We start from the raw sequence: 18,907 nt of genomic DNA, 5'->3' as shown, positions 1-18,907 counted from the left end.
ACAATTATGGTTACAAAGGTAACTGCAAAACTAAGAATAAACCTTCCCTGCAAACAATATAGCATTTGTCTTTTGCTATGTGTTCACAAAGTTTTGCTAATGTGACCTCATCACAGACTCGAAATTAACCAAAAAGTGTACGGTGGGGTGCATGCGGCCGTGTGTTTTTGCAGATTAGAGTATGGACAAGCAGGTGAATTGCAGCACACACACACACACACACACATTCACATACATATATAACGGTGCTAATTTTTTATTTACGAATTTTTTACGTCACCTCGTCATTACCAGAGCTTGAAAAAAGTAAAAAAAAAAAAGTACAAAGTGATATTGTCATAAAATTATACACTCAGGTAATGTAGATGTAGAAATCTAAAAAATAAATAAATGCATAAATAAAAATAAGTCATCTGGTTAGTAGTGCACTGGATGTACAGGTATGTACGATCCATTTTCGTTTGTGTGCACTTGCTACTTAAATTAAACAACTCAGACCAAATGATCCAAGGTTTGACTCCTACCTTGTGGTTTCGAGTTCTGTTCATCCTCAGAAAAGATATAATAAATGTATACATTTGTTTGACCTACAGCACAATTTATTAAATATAATCACTCAACAAATGAACATATCAATGCTTTCTTATCTTACACTACAATTATCTATGAAATAAGGGCCTAAAATTACGACAAATGGTAAATCACGAAACCTCACAATCATGTTACACTGCAAACCAATCAATATTAACAAGGTTTTTGTGCAATATATGATTAATAGGGCACCGGAGTAAATTCATATAGCCCCCCCCCCCAAAAAAAAACATATCCTTGAAAATAAACAATTCCTTGCATATTAGAAATTTCAACCTTCATAGGTGCCAAGAAAACATACTGCATTCTAAGTGCTTTCCCAAGTGCATGTGACAGAAACTATTCTACTAAGCTAAAGCTATCATCTGCATTCTTGCTTACATGATACAAAACATTCATCTTTCTTTTGTACAAGTTAAAGATACTTTGCCTCACTGCACCTGCAGGATAGTTTTCCTGCACATTTGTTTAATAATAAAATATTGCAGATGGAAGACAATAACTTCTACATTTTGCCCTTAACTTCAACATTTTCATGCACTCTGTCCCCAAACAGATGCACTGGGAAAATGTTCTTGGCAAATGGTAATGTCAGTCAAACCTAGATGATGGACAAACTGGACTGACCAACAATCAATCACAGAACTGAGACAAAGAAACAGACAAACACTCACACTTGGGAGCAATTAATGGTTTTCCAATTGACCTAACGCGTGGGGAAGCTGGAGTACCTACCCAGAGACATCCCAAGCAAAGGCAAAACCTGAAAATAACCCGCAGGTTTGTGGCTAGAACTGATCAATTTCGATAGCACTGCATGGTCCAGGTGTGCTGGAGCATATCCCGCAGGGGGTGAAACCATTGCCGGACAGTCACTTGTTGGGAACAGTTCACACTCGCAATCAAACCTATGGGCAATATAGAATTGTTAATTGAACTTGGAACATTCAGGTATACTTTTATTTCAATTTTATGTGCAATAAATTTTAATTGAATCATAAAGTAAGTATACTCTGGTTTCCTCCCACATTCCAAAAACATGCATGCCTGGTTAATGGAACACTCGAAATTGTCCCTGGGTGTGAGTGTGAGCACGGATGGTTGTTCCTCTATTTGTACCCTGCGATTGGCTGGCAACCAGTGGTTCCCTGCCTACTGCCCGAACACAGATGGGATAGGCTCCAGCACACCGGCGACCCTTGTGAGGATAAGCGGATTAGAAATTGGATGGATTGATGGATCATGTAAATAGTTCTTCTATTTTCCTATATTTAAGAGCAGTAGTAATGTTTAAACCGCGAATAATGTTCAAGTACTGCAGACAGTTTAGGAATAAAGCATGTCTTGTTTTTGACAAACACGTATGCCTACTTTGCTACTATGTTTTAGTATTGGTCATGATGACAGCACTCGGGCAGATAAGTAATTTTTTAGCTGGTACTAGGTCTTGGACAGGTTGGACAGGTTGCCAGCCAATTATGAGAGAACACAAAAAAAAAATCAAATTAAATAGAAAAAAAACCCCACTCATACAAATGGACAGATTAGTCTTCAATTAGCCTATTTTGTACGAGAATGTACAAGAAAGCCGGAGTACTTGGGAAAAAAATCCACACAAGCTTGGGGAGAACATGCAATGGTGCAGAGAAGGACCTGACCCTAAACCTGTTTAGCCTGTGAGGTAGACATGCAAACTACGAGGCTACCATGTTGCCTGCACATTTTCAATTGAACTGGCATTGTACAGTAAAAGAGAAGACAGGCATATTTCTTGTTTCATCAATGGTATTTAAACCAGGATGTATTAAATGTTAGCGTAAAAGTGTGAAGCCAAAGCAGAAGTGTGAAAGTGAAGCTTAAGGCATTTTGCAATGTGTCAGGTATAGCACCAAACTTTACGGAATTCAAATAACGCGCTGGAGTACGTATTGTTTTCCTTCATTATAATAGCGTTGATTCATAAGGTTTCATCAATCCATTAAGTGAAACTTCCAACAAATCCTCGACAACAAGAATTGCGATCATGCTCCACTGTGAGAGTTCTCCCCCAGAATGTCCACCAGGTGTCTCCCTCCACCCATACTGGTGTTAATAGGAGGCGCTGCTGGCCAAGGAAGAGGAGCTGCCTGGCTCAATGTGCTTCAAGTGGCAGGAGTGGCAGAGAAGGTGGCCATTCAGAGGGTAGCAGCGGTGACCCTCTTCATCATTCAGCTCCATCCTACAGTCCTGAAAGGAACAAACGGCCCTCAACGATGAGGCATATCCCCAAGAAGCATCATAATTTCTTCTACAAATGTTGCATATTTCCTCGTGAAGCAAGATGAATAGAAGCAAGACTAAATCACATTTCTCGCAGAACTCAAGTAAAACGATGAGAGTCATGATGAGATAATGCAACGGAGCTTGGCTCGACTCAGTGGTATATAATTATTGTCACGGCTGTAATTAAGATCAGGGATCATTATGATGTCTAATCATGAGCCCATTTAGAGCAGGGGTCCCCAACCACCGGTCCGTGGACCGGCACCGGGCCTTGGCCCATCAAAGGGGGCGGAAATGTGCGCGACACTAGCCAATAGGAACCCCCCTTCTACCATTGATTTGAAAGTTGAAATAGTTGCATAAGTTGAAAAGCATGAAAATGGGTTTGCACAGTCTTCCCACATAAACATTCGCAGTTTAAATGTTAATAACTAGCCAGCAGCCACCGGAAGAAAGCAGCAATCAATCATGTCATCTTTTGATCAGTCCCATTTGCAAGTAGCAATGATGCTAACGCCATATATAGGATCATAACTTCAACATTATGTTTATACTATAAGGCGTATTTATCATTCCTGATTGGTCCATTTCTTAGTAATTCCCTGTGTTTGTTTTTTTATTCTACATGTGTTGGACAGTAAAATAACACTTTGAAATTAATGGGAAAAAAATCCATGTGAATAATAATGTTTAATTATGCTATATTTATTTTTGTTGTCAGTATCTGTGCTTCAAAACTGGCAATTTTAAAACATGGTCGCTGGTCCGTGAAGAGCATGTACTTGTCTCAACTGGTCCAGTCCACAAAAAAGGTTGGGGACCACTGATTTAGAGGGCCTGGCATGAAGCCCCTATCAGTGTTTTGTGTTAGCAGAGAATCCACATTGCAGTCTTGGCAGAGTGTTATTACCCACCTCGCAATGATAGCATTCCACATGATAGTCTTTGTCCATGGAAACGACACGGACAGTCTCATCAGAGCCCTGCTGAGACATTGACACAAATGAAGCCCATCGACTCAGAGGACACCTGAACCTCACTTTATGACCTCAAAGCTCAAACTGGTGTTTATTGTACTTTTGAGCCAACAACATTCACGCCAAGTTGCTCCAAACTTGTTTTTTGTTTTGAGAAACAGCTCTTGAAATTTGATTCCAGCAAAGGCCGGTGCCAATTTGGCACATTGTGTTGCTTTTGCAAACATGCCCTGTTACGCTTCCTTTCCTCTCATGCTGAAATTAGAAAATACATATTTAGGCAATTAACGTGCACGCAGGACATTCCAATTCATCACTGAACTGATTGGCTGAAGTTCCTTTATTGACTCTGGAAAATTCAAACGCCCATCTCCAATATAATAATCAATCATTGGCCCGTGGGTCAAATTCGACCATTTTAGCTGACCCGTGAAAGCATGCCACAATTTTTCAACATGATCTCACATGTAATTATTTTAATATCTATCATTTCTAGTGAAGCAATGAATCACAAAAAGTAACTCTACTTGAGTAGACTCTTCAGATATTTGAACTTTACCAGTCTTTATTTTGACAATTTTAGTTCTACTCATTACATTTGAAAACAGATATTTGGACTTTCTACTGGGAACATTTGTCAAAATCGGCTAGTTAAAAAAAAAAAAAGTAAATCGAGAAAGGTAAGGTCAATCACTGGTGAGATCATGATTGCTTGAGACTCGGGGTCTTATAAGGCCGTTTGGTGATCATTTTCGGGGGGGGGGGGGGGATAAATGCAAATTGTGTATCTGATTTTACTGTACATAATTGACTTAAACATGAACTTATATGTTCATTTATTCATGTCAGGACATATGTGGCAAGAATATCGACTTAATCTACTTAAATCAAGAGTGTGAGTACCTTTGCCACCTTTACATGTGACTGAAGTCTTTAACAAGTCACCAAACCCCAATAAAGGACATGAGCTAAAAGCTCATAGTAAGACATGTTTACCTCAGATGGAAGGATGGGCTGTTTACAGGAGGCACATTTGGGAGCCAGGACCCTGGAAAATGGAGTCAAGAAAAACACCTTAAATAGATTTGCTTTACTTGTATTACAGTGCTAAACTGAGCCCATCTAACTACAGAGCGTTCATTCCACGCTTGATGTCTCTCCCAGCCTTTCAAGTCGAGCCACAGTCTTTTGCCTCTTCGGTCAGATTAGATTCAGAATCTTGTTCTGACTGAGCAGATGCCAGTTCTGCAGATGTCATGGCTCGCTCACAAACGTGATCCAGAAAGAATGATCAGATACATAAAAAATAAAAATAAAAAAGTTTATACGTGAGTGCATGGCGAGAAGCGGGGAGTTAAAACAAACAATTTCTTGGTGTGCGCAGGCTCAACTATCGACCAGGGGTCAACTGTGCACTCAGACCGTGGCCAGAACACTTAGGGCCTGTCAGACTCTGCTTAGCTGCATACATGTTGTCGCAAGCAGCCCGCCAACAGCTGTCGGGTTGTGGTAGCCAGCTTTTGGCTGGCTTCATGAGTAGTTTGTACAGCTGAACAATATACTGCTAGCGTGAGAATGACTCCAGAGCATGATTTCGGATTGGACAGTCACCTAAATGTTATTTTCTCCAGGAGGATTTCTACCCATAATCCGCTGGCTTCAAAGCCCCCCCCAAAAAATCCCCACCTGGGAATCATGGAATAATTTCATTGAGTCATTTTGACCACATCCAAGAGTCATTTTTCTACAATTATAATGTAGCACATTGGATGATAGTTGTGCTTTGCAACTGAATATAGCAGGCATGGCTTCTGGAATGAGTGAGGGTGGTTATTACATCATGACAGCATGAGGCAGGCAATATGTTAAATCAGGAACAGACAACAGTTGACGCATTGTGACGGAAATACAGGAGAATGGAAATTAAATGCTGAAGTCATCTATTCTCTGCAGTTGCTTGAGATCACCTTTTGCATAGCCTTAAACCTTGATTTTTTTCCACGCAGGCATCAAAATTGATGACAGGTCGGTCCTGTTAGCTGAAAGAGTGATGCCCACCTGTGGTAGTCTTCAACACAGTAGATCTTATTTTCTGTGTCCACAGTAAAGGGCACGCCGTCGAGGCTCTCATTACAGATAACGCAGCGGAAGCAGCCCGGGTGGTACGACCTCCCGAGAGCCTGCAGGATCTGGAGGGGAAAAAAATAGTACGGAAACAAAATTAGCCCAGGATGTAGCACATTCATATTTGTATTTGCTTGCAGCATTTCCAGCACCATACAGATGCCAACGAACCAAGGTGCCGGAGAATACAAGAGTACCATGAGAGAAAATCAGGGGCGCACAAGGACAAGATGAGATTCCATTTAATTTGTCAAATACGAAGAGTGCCATGCAATTACATGTTCTTCTAATAAATGAGGAAAAAATACAATTGAAATGCTTAGTCAGCAGGCCCAGATTGCACATTGCGTGAGTAATTCTGCATTCATACTTTTTGACATTATTTGTTTGGTGGTGGAGCGTGAGATTTTTCTCATGTAAAATGAGTGCCTCTGCTTGATGAAGGTTGACAAACACCACAAACACTTACCATGTCCATGATTAGGTGACCACATGCATTGCACTTGTCAGCTGACTGCTGGAAACCTGAGTACTTTACAAAAAGACAAGACAGTCAGGGTTTCCAAGACAAAGGGATAAAATAGTGAGTGCGGTGATTTTATAACGTCTGAACGGAATATCTTTCATTCCGGCGTTTTGGAGAACGAAAAACACTTTCACAGTGTGGCGTGGTTTCTTGGACTTGACTTACTTGAAAGAAAACCAGATATAATTCAATCATATTTATCAAATTGGCAAGAGTGAGAAGAGCGTTACAAACATTCAAACTTGTGATGGAGTGCTGATGAGATGAGACACATTTGGAACTATAGTTTGAGTAGCCGATAAGAATTCTGGAAAATTTGCAAATTGAAAAGAAAAAAAAAAGCCCAAACACTATTTTTCATTCTAGTTAAATACCGGTAATTATCTCTGTGGATTTAAACTGTATTAGCAAAGAATGAGATCAGTACATGCATCGGCAATTTCTCCATCGGTTTTACTAGACTGGTGTCAATACATACAACCCCCGCCACCCCTCCCCAACACCCAGTAAGGTTTAGCAGCTTATCAAGTTCCTGACCTCCTCACAACCTCTCAAAAGTCAAATTTTAAAATGGGACTGATATATTAGGCTGGCAACTTTGAAAAGATCATTTGATATGCGTCTCATCATTTATCATTCTGCATGGCCGAAAATGAATGAAGCTCATATTGGATGATTCGGTTCAAGATTATTATTGCTTCAAGAGGATGAGAATAATACTGTACATTTTGATTTCAAGTGCTGTCCAGTAAAGATATACCACTATCTACAGGTGCAGGCAGTAGATTGACCAACTGCTGTGAAAACAATATTTTTGCATTGGCGGAGGTGCAGCCGAGTGTGCATCGAACTCACCAGAAAGTCCTCTTCACAAAAAACCCTTCCACCAACATAGTAGAAAGCCTTTCCTCTGAGCCTTCGACCTGCAAAAAGTCAGATCCATGTACATTTAATGACACCGCTGAAAAGTAATGGACCCTCTTGCGATATTCAGTTTATCCTGCGGAACTTCCGGTAGCTAAATCAAATGGTGTGCCGGTGTCTTTGATCATGTACCATATACTGTAGTTGGGGCACAGAGCAAGTTGCAGGCAGACAAGGAACACATCTGGGTCCAACATGTGGGGAGATAATCACCAAATCAAATTGCTGGACAGGTGCGTGGAGAAAACAATCTCTTCCTCTGGAATGCAATATAATGCATCAACAGATCAAACCCCAAAATGGCCCGGTGTACTTCTTGTCGTCTCTCTATATGCTGGCTGCATAGTACTTTCTTTCAAGCTCCCTCAATACCTCTGCAGGCTGAATCTGACTCACAAACAGCAAAGCATGTGCGCTGCCTTCAGATGGCTACTCCTCTGCAAGTCCCACAGGAAGGGGGAACATTCTTTACATTTTTGGGCAATGGAAGGTGTGGGAGTGGGGGAGCGACAGGAGAGGGGTGTTTATTTTGCACTTTTTATCAGCCAATCAGAGTTGGGCCGGACCCCGGAATCTTTATTCTTCATCTTACCAAGACAATCTGGACAACAGGGACCTGCTTGTTTGTGAAAGTCTGTCTGTGGCCTTATGACAGTAGGGTCGACCCCTGCGCTTGCAGTTTGGCACGTGTGGATTTGTAGATTTTCTTCTATTCAATATATTTTTTTTAATTGATATTTGTTTTGTTTATTTTTACTATTAATACTATTATTTTTACTTCCGCCCATTCCCCTCCCTCCCCTTTTCTTTGGAAAGTGTATATTGAATGTTTTTCTGTGATTTTGGAGAATATTTGGGGTTTGTATCAATAAAAAAATAAGGAAAACTCCCGAATGTGTTTCAATGGGCAACAATTAGATGCAGATTTTCACAATTCGCGTGCCGGATCGATCCCGATGCCCTGCAAATAAAGGGGGTTGACAATACAATGTTATGTAACTCGGCCACCCAAAAAAGTGCTCGGACAAGAGTACTTTCGGAATCAATCATGTTTGAAGGCTTGGAGTAAGCGCGGGGGTGAGTGACGCGAGGGCAGGGCATCCTAAACTATGCAGAAGCACCACACATAAAAGGGCAAGTCAATCAAGCAGTTGCAATCCCGAATATATTCCCCTTCTAACTGACCTCCTATACACATCGTTTACTTTTACATTATTCAAACAAGTACATCCGTTTGTCTATTTTGTCCACAAATCTCCAAGCTGCTCCCGAACGCATCATTCACTACAGCGCGCGCACGAGTTGTCAGCTACGCAGCGCAAATGTTTGGACACAACCAACGTCACATGACCAAAGTTGTGATGGTCGTTACCTGAGCTCTTAGTCCAGGGGTAGGGAACTCCAGTTCCTCGAGAGCCAAATCCTGCCTGTTTTAGATCACTCCCTACTCCAACGCACCCGATTCAAACGATCAGCTCATCAGCAAGCTCAGTAGAAGACTGAAACGATCATGATCAATTGAACGAGGTGCATTGGAGTCAGGAAAGCTCTAAAACAGGCAGGATATGGCTCTCGAGGAACCGGAGTTCCCAAGCCCTGCCTGAGTCACTGTGATGTCATTTTCAATTGACAGCAAGTGGCAGTAGGCAAAATGGTCGCTCCCTGAGATTCTGCATAAATCATATTCCACTAACACCATATTAAACAGAATACTGTGTTATGGATGTATTGTTGAGATTGTTAATATTATTATTATTATTATCATTATTATTATACGTTGTATAAAAAAAATGATCACAGAGTAACTGAGGGCAGAGAAGCTATGCTATGTTGTGGATGAAGAAATTGATGTGGGCCACTTTTTCCACATCATGATTTTCCTCATTGGTTGTTTTGGAGGGCAAAGGAGCTCCAGAGAATGGAGCTACTGGGATATAAACATTTATGTAACCCCAGACATGACATGGAATTTTTTGTTTGTTTGTTTCTATTCTAATTTGTGGTCACAATATACTGCAGAGTAAACATTGACACAAAATGATCATTTGTAGACATGAAATACATTTTTTTTAAAAATACAACAAATTAGTTCCATGTGGCGTCTTTCAATTTTGAAGGTGTTTGCACCCCCCTGTTGGACAATTCTATGGAGGAGGCCCTTTCCTTACCCTCCTTAATCAAGTTTCTTCCATTTTCACTTCCTGAGGGTAGAATACCCATCTTCCAAATCTTTTGCATGCATAGCTTAAGAGTCATTCCTCTCCTTCTCTTTCCCGCATTTTTTTTATCCCAGTCAGTCTGAGAAGGGAATGCTCTGAGCTTTGCGAAAGGATAACAGCTTTATTCAAGTCAGAAGGTAGGGCTAACTGCGGGAAAAGGACCATACTGAGCTGCATGTCCATAAAAATGTAAATGAGATGATTGAAAGAACAAAAGGCAAGGACGTTTTCTCATTAAGGCCTTTTATAAATTCCCTTATGTAATCCTATTCAGAAATAAAAGCAATTTAGTAACCAGCTTCTGAATGATTTTCACATCCCATTAGAGCAGGGATCTGCAATTAAAAGTTAAAAAGGTCCAGTGCAGGAAAATGTCTTCAAGCTGGAGCCCAGAACAATTTAACATATATCATGCGTTATAATTCAGTACAATTTACCAATCGGTGTCAAGTAAAATTAAATAAGACCATGGTACATGCTATTTATTGTTGATTTTCATACGGAAATTTCAAGGACTACAAAATGTGTGGTTTATTTATTTATTTATTACTAAATTATTATTAAAGTTGGCTCTTAAAATTATAAACGCAAACAATTAATGCTTATGAACTAGACAGCTTTAAGTGTGTGCTGTTTAGCCTGATTTTTTTCCCCCAGGACTTCTTTCCTCACCTTCTGCTTATCTCTCACTCACTCACGCGCGCGCGCGCACGCACACACGCACTCGGTCATGAAGCTGCTCTGAATAAATGACTTGATTAATTGACAATCCTCACACTGTATTTAATGTGTGAATGCAATTACTTCTGTAATGACCAGAAGAGCTGACAGAACAATCCTCAAGTTAGAATAAGACAACTGTAAATGCCCACTGTTGGAACAAACTTATAAAATAATCGATATGGACCCAGACCGGTTATATCAAGCCCCAGAGTTGGCATATTGAGGACAGTTCCACTTGAGTCTCAGGCCACATACTGTATGTTGTGTACTGTGTACATGACATAATGAAAGCAAAAAGGGAGATGAGAGTGCTCCCCTGGTACTGTTGACAGTTTTGTTTTTCTGATTCTCTGTCATCTTGATGCGAAATGCGGTGCTCGCGCTCATCGACAAGACTTGTAACAAACCAGCAAGTGTGAAAGTTGTCTTGATCATGATGCGATGTTGAACAAAAAGTCTTGTCGAAGGTAGAGTATGAATAGTACTCTTACTGCCTAACTGCATATCTGTACTGCTGTTGGTACATCCATGAATACACACCAGATATTGTAGCTGTGCATGCATATGCATACTTCTCTGTACGCGGTCAGTGGGGTGGTCCCAATGAATGGTCTCCACACTGGTTCCGCACTGTACTCTTGTTGTGTCCAGCTGAAATAACAGCACCCAGTGTGCTCCTGGAGCTCAGCCTCCTGAGGGGCCCCATGTCTGCATTCCTCCCCAGACGAAATGCTTTTTTTTCCTGGGGGGTACCTCACAGCGTGCTTCCACATTGAGCAAGCTATGAAAGGTATTTGATGGATAAACTATTCTCAACCCCACTTTAGACAAGGTGACAGTGTGTTTGAATGGAAGTCACAGTGGAGAAACTTAGTGTTATATGTGTGTGTGTGTGTGTGTGTGTGTGCGCGTACTTACTGCAGGCACTGCAGGTGAAGCAGTTGTCATGGTAGAGGCTACCCATTGCCTGACATGCCTGGTTGGCTCCATACACGGCCTTGGTGCACTTAACGCAGACTCCTGAGAAATGGCACAAGTAGCCAGAAGACACATTGAAACTGTTTGCCACAGCAAATTACTGCAGAACGTTAATTTATATAATGACCTTTGAATGCTCAGTAAAGGTTTGCTGTTACTAGCACTTACACATAGTGTTCATTCGAGGTCCTGGCAAAAACTAGCGCGAAAGCGCTGATCCGTATTAAAAGAGGCAGAAGCAACAGAGACTCCGAGGGGGGGAAGCATTCAATTTAGGACAGGAAGCTAGTTAGCTTGCTGTGTCATGACAAAAAAGAAATATCCCGTTTTGCTTATTTGATTTGGCTCAGAGACCGAGAAGTCTGTTAATGAAACACTGATAAGAATCAAAGGCTGCCTCCTTTCAGAAGACTCACTGCCAGTGGCTGTGTGGTGGGTGGATTGGGCTGTGGGTGGGGACATGCGCTTGCATCATACGCGCAACGAAAATGAAAAATATTAAAAATTGAAGATGAAAATGCTTGAGAGCAAGCCAAGTAGACAACATAACATGTCTTATTTGGAGTGTGGAGCTACATATTGATCATACAGAAACCTGACCACAAGTTACAGCTTGGAATAATTCCTACATCTGGTTTTAAAACAAACAAATAATAGTTTTCATCTTACTCGTTGTCTTGTTATACTTAAGTCTATAATGTATCCTGTGATGTTATAAAACAGCAGACAGAATGGGACAAAGTTGAGCACAAATCCTCAATGTCGGGTGGCTGTATCGATCACAAATGCTATAAGTGGACAATCAATAAAATGTAACAAGAAAGTCAGTACTGTGTGTGTGTCTATTGCACTGGGTGGTTCTGCGGTTATTTGTGAGTGGGTGTTTTTTTATAGAAACACTCCCTGGTGACAGGGCAGCCCATGCAGGCCAGCCCGCCCCTGGTCCTCATCTGACACACACACACAAAGAAACTTCTGTTTCCACTGCATCCAACACACATGACACGTCAGCCTCTACTCAAAAACACACACTTGCATTTAGTCCACTTTTTCAGCCAGTGTTGCAAAAATAAATGTGAAAAAAGACAATATACATTTGGATTTTATGTATTTCAGTGTGGTCTTTCCTAGTGCTGCTCCTGATGGAACTCATTCTCGGCGACGCCAACGGCTCAAAAAAAGATTTAGAGATAACAGGGAAATTATTGGAGCGCGGAAGAATGTTGCTCTTATGCAAGCCATTTTGTTTACGTGACAACATTGTACAGTTTCCTGACCACAAACTGATGAGCTGAAGAAAAGTATTCAGTCACAAAATGTTGACTGAACTGTATGAACTCACACTGTAGTCATCGAATAGTGAGAAGTCACTACAGTAAATCCCATACACCTTTTGACAGTTATTCAAGGTCATGACTCCTTTAAGTAGATTTAGCTGCAATTCAGAAGTCCTCACGAATACAACCACGTATTAAAAGTACAGATTTAATGCTAGAATCCTCCTCTCAGGTTGGGCCGCTGCTTATGTACTTTTGGCCAGTGTCCCATGTTCCAAAACAGTGAGATTATTCATATGACCGGCTGCTCGCTTCAAATGGAGGAGGGGGAGCAAAACATTAACCCAAGAAATCCCTCCCCCCCCTCGCACCGCAATCCTCCTTAGTTACCTTTTGCAGCTGTCAAAGCTCTGGAAGGATGCTAGTACAATATGCCAAAGGGCGAAAAGTAAACGCACTGTCCACACCCACCTCGGGAGCTCACAGGCATTATTTCTCATCTAGTTGGAGTTCAGTTAAATCTATGACCTTCAAATCAACTACGAGAATATTTTAGGATATTTTAACAAAATGACACAGCAAGACAATATGCATCCCAAAATCCTGTGCTCTTATGGGAGGTCCAACACGGACCGTCGCCATCATTTGCTAACTACCACATGAACGCCAACCACGAGACTTGAAATTTAAAAAAGTTGAAGCTAAAATAAACATGCTTTAAATTTGACCTCCCACAGAGTAGAGAGTTGTTAACAAATTTAACAACCCTGCCAAATTTGCACGATGAACAAATCATGTGCCTACATGATTTGTTCATTCAATTTTGTGAAAATTGGCTAATTGGCAGATGAAGGAGAACAGGACACGCTTCAGTTCCTCCACAAAATTGATATGATTCACAATGTGTGTGAGCATAAGCAAGTGCCGCAATATTAATTGTTATTCGTGGTATCAGCCGCTCAAAGCATTGTCCACTACATATACATACGTTACATTCCCTAGTTGTAATATCACCAATCGCCACTAGATGGCAGAAATGTCTTCATTGCACTTAAACTTGGTCTAATACTGTCATATGTGACAATGTGATTAAGCCTATTTTTTTCCCCCGTATTTGGAATGATATGCAGGACAAACAGGACCTAAATAACATTACAATGTTGAGTGAGATTATTATTTGTGGAAAAATGGACAAAATAAGTTCTTGAACTGAATGTTGGTTTCTTTTTCAGCGTTTTTTTTTTTTGCCATCCTTGAATGGTAATTTTCATGCAAGAGGCCATTGCGCTGGGGAAAAAGACAAAAAAAGTACAGTATGTGGTTATTCTGTTGTTTGCTTTAAACCATTTGTTGTTGGGTCAGGATAGATGATCTTGCATACATACAATGAAAAACATATTACCAAAAATAAAATACATGAAGAGGACGTATTCTGTCCATATTTGAAATAGCATTTTTGCCATAGGTCTGGTTAGGAAGTGCATGGGTCTGTGTGCCCCTCCAGTAGCACTGATGAAAAATTGTGGCCACCGCCAGCATTTAAATTGCCCATCCCTCAGCCCAGGCCATCATCTTCTCTGTATGCGGCCATAAATCATATTACAATCCAAAACACTGAAGAAAAGTGAATAGAGTGAGTTCGACCAGGCTAGTCAAGATAACAGGCTGGTTAACAGAGTTTACAGTACATATGTTGGACTGTCTTCCTTGAGCCATCCCGACGTTTTGTGGCAAGGAGATACATAGTATTTTGCATAATCCTGCTAAGTAACAAACACGTGAAAATATGGGATTTAAAAAAAAAAACATTTACCCGGCTTGGACTATATTCATCAGACACAGTGACGTGCCTGGGAGGGGATCACAATCACAGGCCCTCCAAAATCTTGCCGGAAAAGAAGCCAAGAATCCCTGGGAAGCATTCCAGTCAACAGCAGGATGGGGTAAATCAATCCTCCAGCTCCACGCAACAAAACACACAACTAAATTAGTGTGTTCATGTGTGGGGAAAGTTGAAAGAAAAGGGCAGATGCAACAACAGGATGACCTACCACTTATTTTGCTGTTAGACATATTAATCTCGAGACAAAGAAGCACCCACCCACTCATGTTTGCGTTTGTCTCTTTGTCTGTTCAGCTGCTCCACTGCCACCTCTAAAAAGGCCTTCGTTTTAAGAGCCGCAACACTCATTTCTAAAATGCCTTGCACTCATTCTCCAGATATTCCTTTCCTGGCCTCATTTTCCCAGTAATTCTAGCTGCAGTTCTGTTTGTGTACGGCTCACCGGATTGGCTCAGGCAGGACTATTTCAGTCATTCAGATTTATTGTATTATTTTTGCATGTATTGGGAAATATCATCCTCTTCTACTCTGGAGAGGACAAGCACCCAATTTCCCACAACGCCTTTTGTGACCCATTCACAAATGAATTGATCGTTTTGCAAAAAGTGGGGAAAATAACTTGTTTTATGATCGGCCTACACATTACTGACGTTGCACCAGAGCATGACTCAGAAGATGAGCTGTGTCCTGGTGGAGAGTGCGGGACTGTGTGTGGTGATGTGGGAATAAATTAAAAAAAAAAAAAAGATACACTACTTTAAAAAGCATTTCCTCTGGTGGGCTGCAAACAGCATTGCTCTCCCACACATTTGTCATATTCACATGCTCAGCCATTTGTGAGCCTTGTTGTGACAGTGACGTACGCCAGAACATCTTCTCTTACACATCAGTATGCGCACATGCAGGGACCGAGAGGTACAACCGTGACATTCCACCAGGAAGTTCCTGCAGGCGAGTAAGCAAGATTGGGTGGATGGAAAAGTGTAAGAAAACAAGGTGCTGAACAGTTTCCAGCGTGATATCCGATATCATAAGATCAATTTGGGCCAACTGCTGTGTCACTAAATAGCATCTCCTGGCTCAACAAGGGCCTGATCTTCTAACAGCACATGAGCAAAAGGCTTCCATCGTAAAAAACACATCTGCAGACTATCCTATCTTGCTTGCCGATTTAGTGGATGATGGACAACCCTGCCAAGTGTCTTGCCAGCGCATTTGTCACTGAAATTAATACTTGCACAAAAATCAATCTGGTTAGCCAGTAATGGACTACGGAGAAGTCCAACGCAAATGGGTAACTGTAAGCTAAAAATAAACTTGCGTGACCTCAAAATTTGGTATAGGTAAACCCTGATGTGCTTTGTGTTTCAATCGCGGGGAAAGTAGGCCGCATGACGATAGATGTTAAATGGTGTGACACAGCAGCATGTCATCCGCCAATGAAGTCAACAAAAAGAGGACACTGGAAACAAAGGGCTACAGTTACACTATATGGTTTAAGCGATTCAATTCTGAGATGAAATCCGATAGCTTTGAATGTATTGGAGGTGCAGTGTATTGCTGGTGGCATTTTTAGTCATTGCTAGTCACGCACAGCATATTTTAATGGTGTAGCGACTGAACTGCTCCACCAATCAACAATGAGCAATGGTTTAAGTCATCTACTGTAAGTGCCATGGCCTCAGCAAGCCTGACTGACCAATTTTGAGCCAAACAGGTATTGTGCAGTTGGAAGGTGCTCTGAAAAACCCCAATACATAAATAATGAGATTTCTTTGTGGCAGCAACATTACATTGTGACTACAAAGTCAATACTGTTCTAGATGAAGCATTATTCACTTAAGACACGAGTTATTGATGTGGCCTTAAAATCTTTACACCCTCAGAAAAAATGTCCACTTCTTCCATTTTAAGGGAACCGCATCTGGGAAGTGAGTGTCTAATCGTTTCAAAACGACGCCAAATTAAAAAAAATAAAAACATAAAAGAGGATCATCGCTGGATTCCAAAAAGTACAATTAAAAGAAAATGTGTTATCTTTGATGTCTGCCTGACTAGCTGAAGGCATTTTATCAGCAGGGAAAAGATTAAAGAGTGACAGGGGAGCACGAGGATACCCTTCAAGTTATGAAAGAGAAATGTCTGGAGTGACATGATTGATGACTAGCATGATAATAGTGTGTGTGTGTGTGTGTGTGTGTGTGTGTGTGTGTGTGTGTGTGTGTGTGTGTGTGTGTGTGTGTGTGTGTGCGTGTGTGTGTGAGAACAAGAAATGAAAAGCAAGTTAGTTTGTTTATGCTCTGAAGTTCTGGGTGGGCAATGTTATTTTTGGAAAATGATTAAGTTGAAGGATTAGTATTGGTTTTGATATCTTACCAAAGTAGTCAGCTTTTGGTTGAGAACTCATCTCCTTTTCCAGACGATTCGTGAGGGCCTCTAATTTTACTTCAGCAGATGACGGGCTGTTTTCTGGTGGTGGCTCTACGGGCTTAAAGGAAGATGCTTCAGCACCAATGGCCTTCCCAAAGCTTGGTATCTGACTCTGATCATGACTCTGGCTGAAGCTTTTGGAGACAGAAGCGACCTGGACTTTAGTTTGAGGTGCTTCGGAAGACACTTGAGAGGAAGTCACCGCTGGGCCATTCTGACTTGAAAATGTTTTTGAAGTCGGAGAAGATGGTGCATAGTAAGCTGCAGTGTGTATGGAAGGTAAATTGTCTCCTCCTGTGAAGGCACTCAGGGGCAGTGAGGGAATGAGGTCTGTTTTTTCTTTAGGAAAAGATGAAGAAGTTGGGCTCTTGTTGGATGAGAAGGGGACATCCGGGTTCTGTAATGGTGGAGGACTGATCATGTTTGGAGATGCAGGCTGGCGCTGTTGTGGGGATGCAACACTGCTCTCAGACAAAGATTGGAGATTGTGAGACTCTCTGGATGAGGCCCGCGGAGCCGGATGACGACTGTGCATGGTTGCACTGTGAAAAGCATTTCCTGGGCAGAGGGCGGCAGGGGTGGTGTTCTGGTACAAATGTAGGTCTGAGCGCTCCTTATTAGCGGAATTGTTTCCGTAGCCATATGCCCTGCTGACTAGAGGCTCAGGCTGAATGGCTGTGTGATTCTTCTGGCCATCAAACTGTGAAGAATGACCTCCAGACGATAAAGGACCAGACAGTATTGGAGGTTTTGCAGCAGCTTCTCCTTGCTGCCTGGAGCTATTGATGGGTGGCCGATCTTTAGTGTAATATGCGTTGTTGAGACCCCCATTCATCCTTAAGGCCTGGTTGTTTCTTGCCATTTCCTCTTGGTGTTTCTGCATGTGTATTTTAGTCATTTTTGAAGCAAAAACTCTTCTAGTCTCCTCAAAATCAGGATTATTACCTGCATCCCTCTTTGTTCTAAATAAACCATCTCTAGATGCTTCATACATGTTTAAGTCTTCTATAAACTTACTTGCTTCCAGTCCTAAATCCTCGTATTTATCCATCCTGTATGGTCAAGTCAAAAAGTTTAAATACTGTAAAAAGTCCAGAAAAAAAGTGAAGTCTAAATTTACAGTCCGTCGGCTAGCGGTCTTGACGGGGGAAAACTAATCCACACTCAGGTTCAAACTTTTCTCCGTTACATCCAAATTTGTAGTTCCAAGTTTCGGTTCAGACTCCTCCTCGGAGCGTCTTCGCGTGTGTCAACTTCGTCGCGAACAAGCCACCGTCTGTCTGTCTTGTCTTCTTTTCAACTAGTCGATCCCAGCTCTGATAGCCGGTGGGCAATGCCCCCCCCCCCTCCCCTTTCCTCTCGCCGTTCGCCCGCCTCACTCGCGAACTCACTCACACTCACTCACTGTTGGTCCTTGCGCGGGTGACCCATTGAAAAAACTTTCAACTCCTTACGCTGTCAATAAAAGTCCCTCAAAGTACTTTGAGCAGACGTTCAGTTGTCACGAAGTGGTTTGTTTGGCCGGAACGGACGGTCCGCCAGGCCTGGGTCCACGCCACCGTCGTACGTGTCAGTTTGAGCGCAGCCGGTGGACGGTTAGGACTGGAAACGAGGAGCAGTTTGTTTTTAAAGGCACAGTGCTGCTTTTTTAATTGTGACCACAACCACGGCAACACTCACGTGGTCACGGCAAATATAACCGACAGGCGTGTAATTCGTCCGAAACATCAACGACGACAAATATTGAATCACTTTCTATTTGAATGCCCAACGGACTTCCATCCATGTTGTGTGGTCAGAATTAACCGAGTTGCAGAAAAACGTTCAATTTTCCGGCATTGGACAGAGTTGGGATTAGTTTACATTTGCGTGGTGATTAAAATCGAAAACTATTTGGGAAACATTCATATTACTTTATTTAAAGTTAGGATAGCAACATAATATTTCATAGACATAGTTTTCCCTGCCCTCAACATAACGGTGATTCCAGAACCCACCAATTCATTTCAAATACATGTCTACAAAACTGAAAC

General features: G+C 41.6%; 1 protein-coding gene across 1 annotated transcript; it reads right to left on the bottom strand.

Moving 5' to 3' along the window:
* Positions 1-240: 240 nt before the first annotated feature.
* limd1a (LIM domains containing 1a) lies at positions 241-18,458 on the bottom strand. Its single transcript, XM_086114296.1, has 8 exons — positions 16,821-18,458; positions 11,265-11,366; positions 7,336-7,403; positions 6,424-6,486; positions 5,889-6,019; positions 4,827-4,878; positions 3,768-3,836; positions 241-2,817 (listed from the first exon to the last, which is right to left on the bottom strand). Exons 1-8 carry the CDS (start codon positions 17,923-17,925, stop codon positions 2,680-2,682), a joined length of 1,728 nt encoding a protein of 575 aa, XP_085970422.1. The 5' UTR covers positions 17,926-18,458; the 3' UTR covers positions 241-2,679.
* Positions 18,459-18,907: the final 449 nt, after the last annotated feature.

Source organism: Hippocampus guttulatus, chromosome 6 (assembly GCF_054856545.1).
Source record: "Hippocampus guttulatus isolate MCC_2025c chromosome 6, RoL_Hgut_1.0, whole genome shotgun sequence".
Lineage (NCBI taxonomy): Eukaryota > Metazoa > Chordata > Actinopteri > Syngnathiformes > Syngnathidae > Hippocampus > Hippocampus guttulatus.
Note: the sequence above shows the minus strand (reverse complement) of the source record. Positions and strands in the feature narration are given on the sequence as shown.

Bases quoted from the DNA above. Each gene is read 5' to 3' on its own strand.
- limd1a (XM_086114296.1), bottom strand. From the start codon at position 17,925: ATGGATAAATACGAGGATTTAGGACTGGAAGCAAGTAAGTTTATAGAA. The intron at 6,487-7,335 runs GTGAGTTCGATG...CTTTTTGTAAAG, and splicing joins TTTGTGAAGAGGACTTTCTG to TACTCAGGTTTCCAGCAGTC. The intron at 6,020-6,423 runs GTAAGTGTTTGT...TTTCCCCTCCAG, and splicing joins GTCACCTAATCATGGACATG to ATCCTGCAGGCTCTCGGGAG.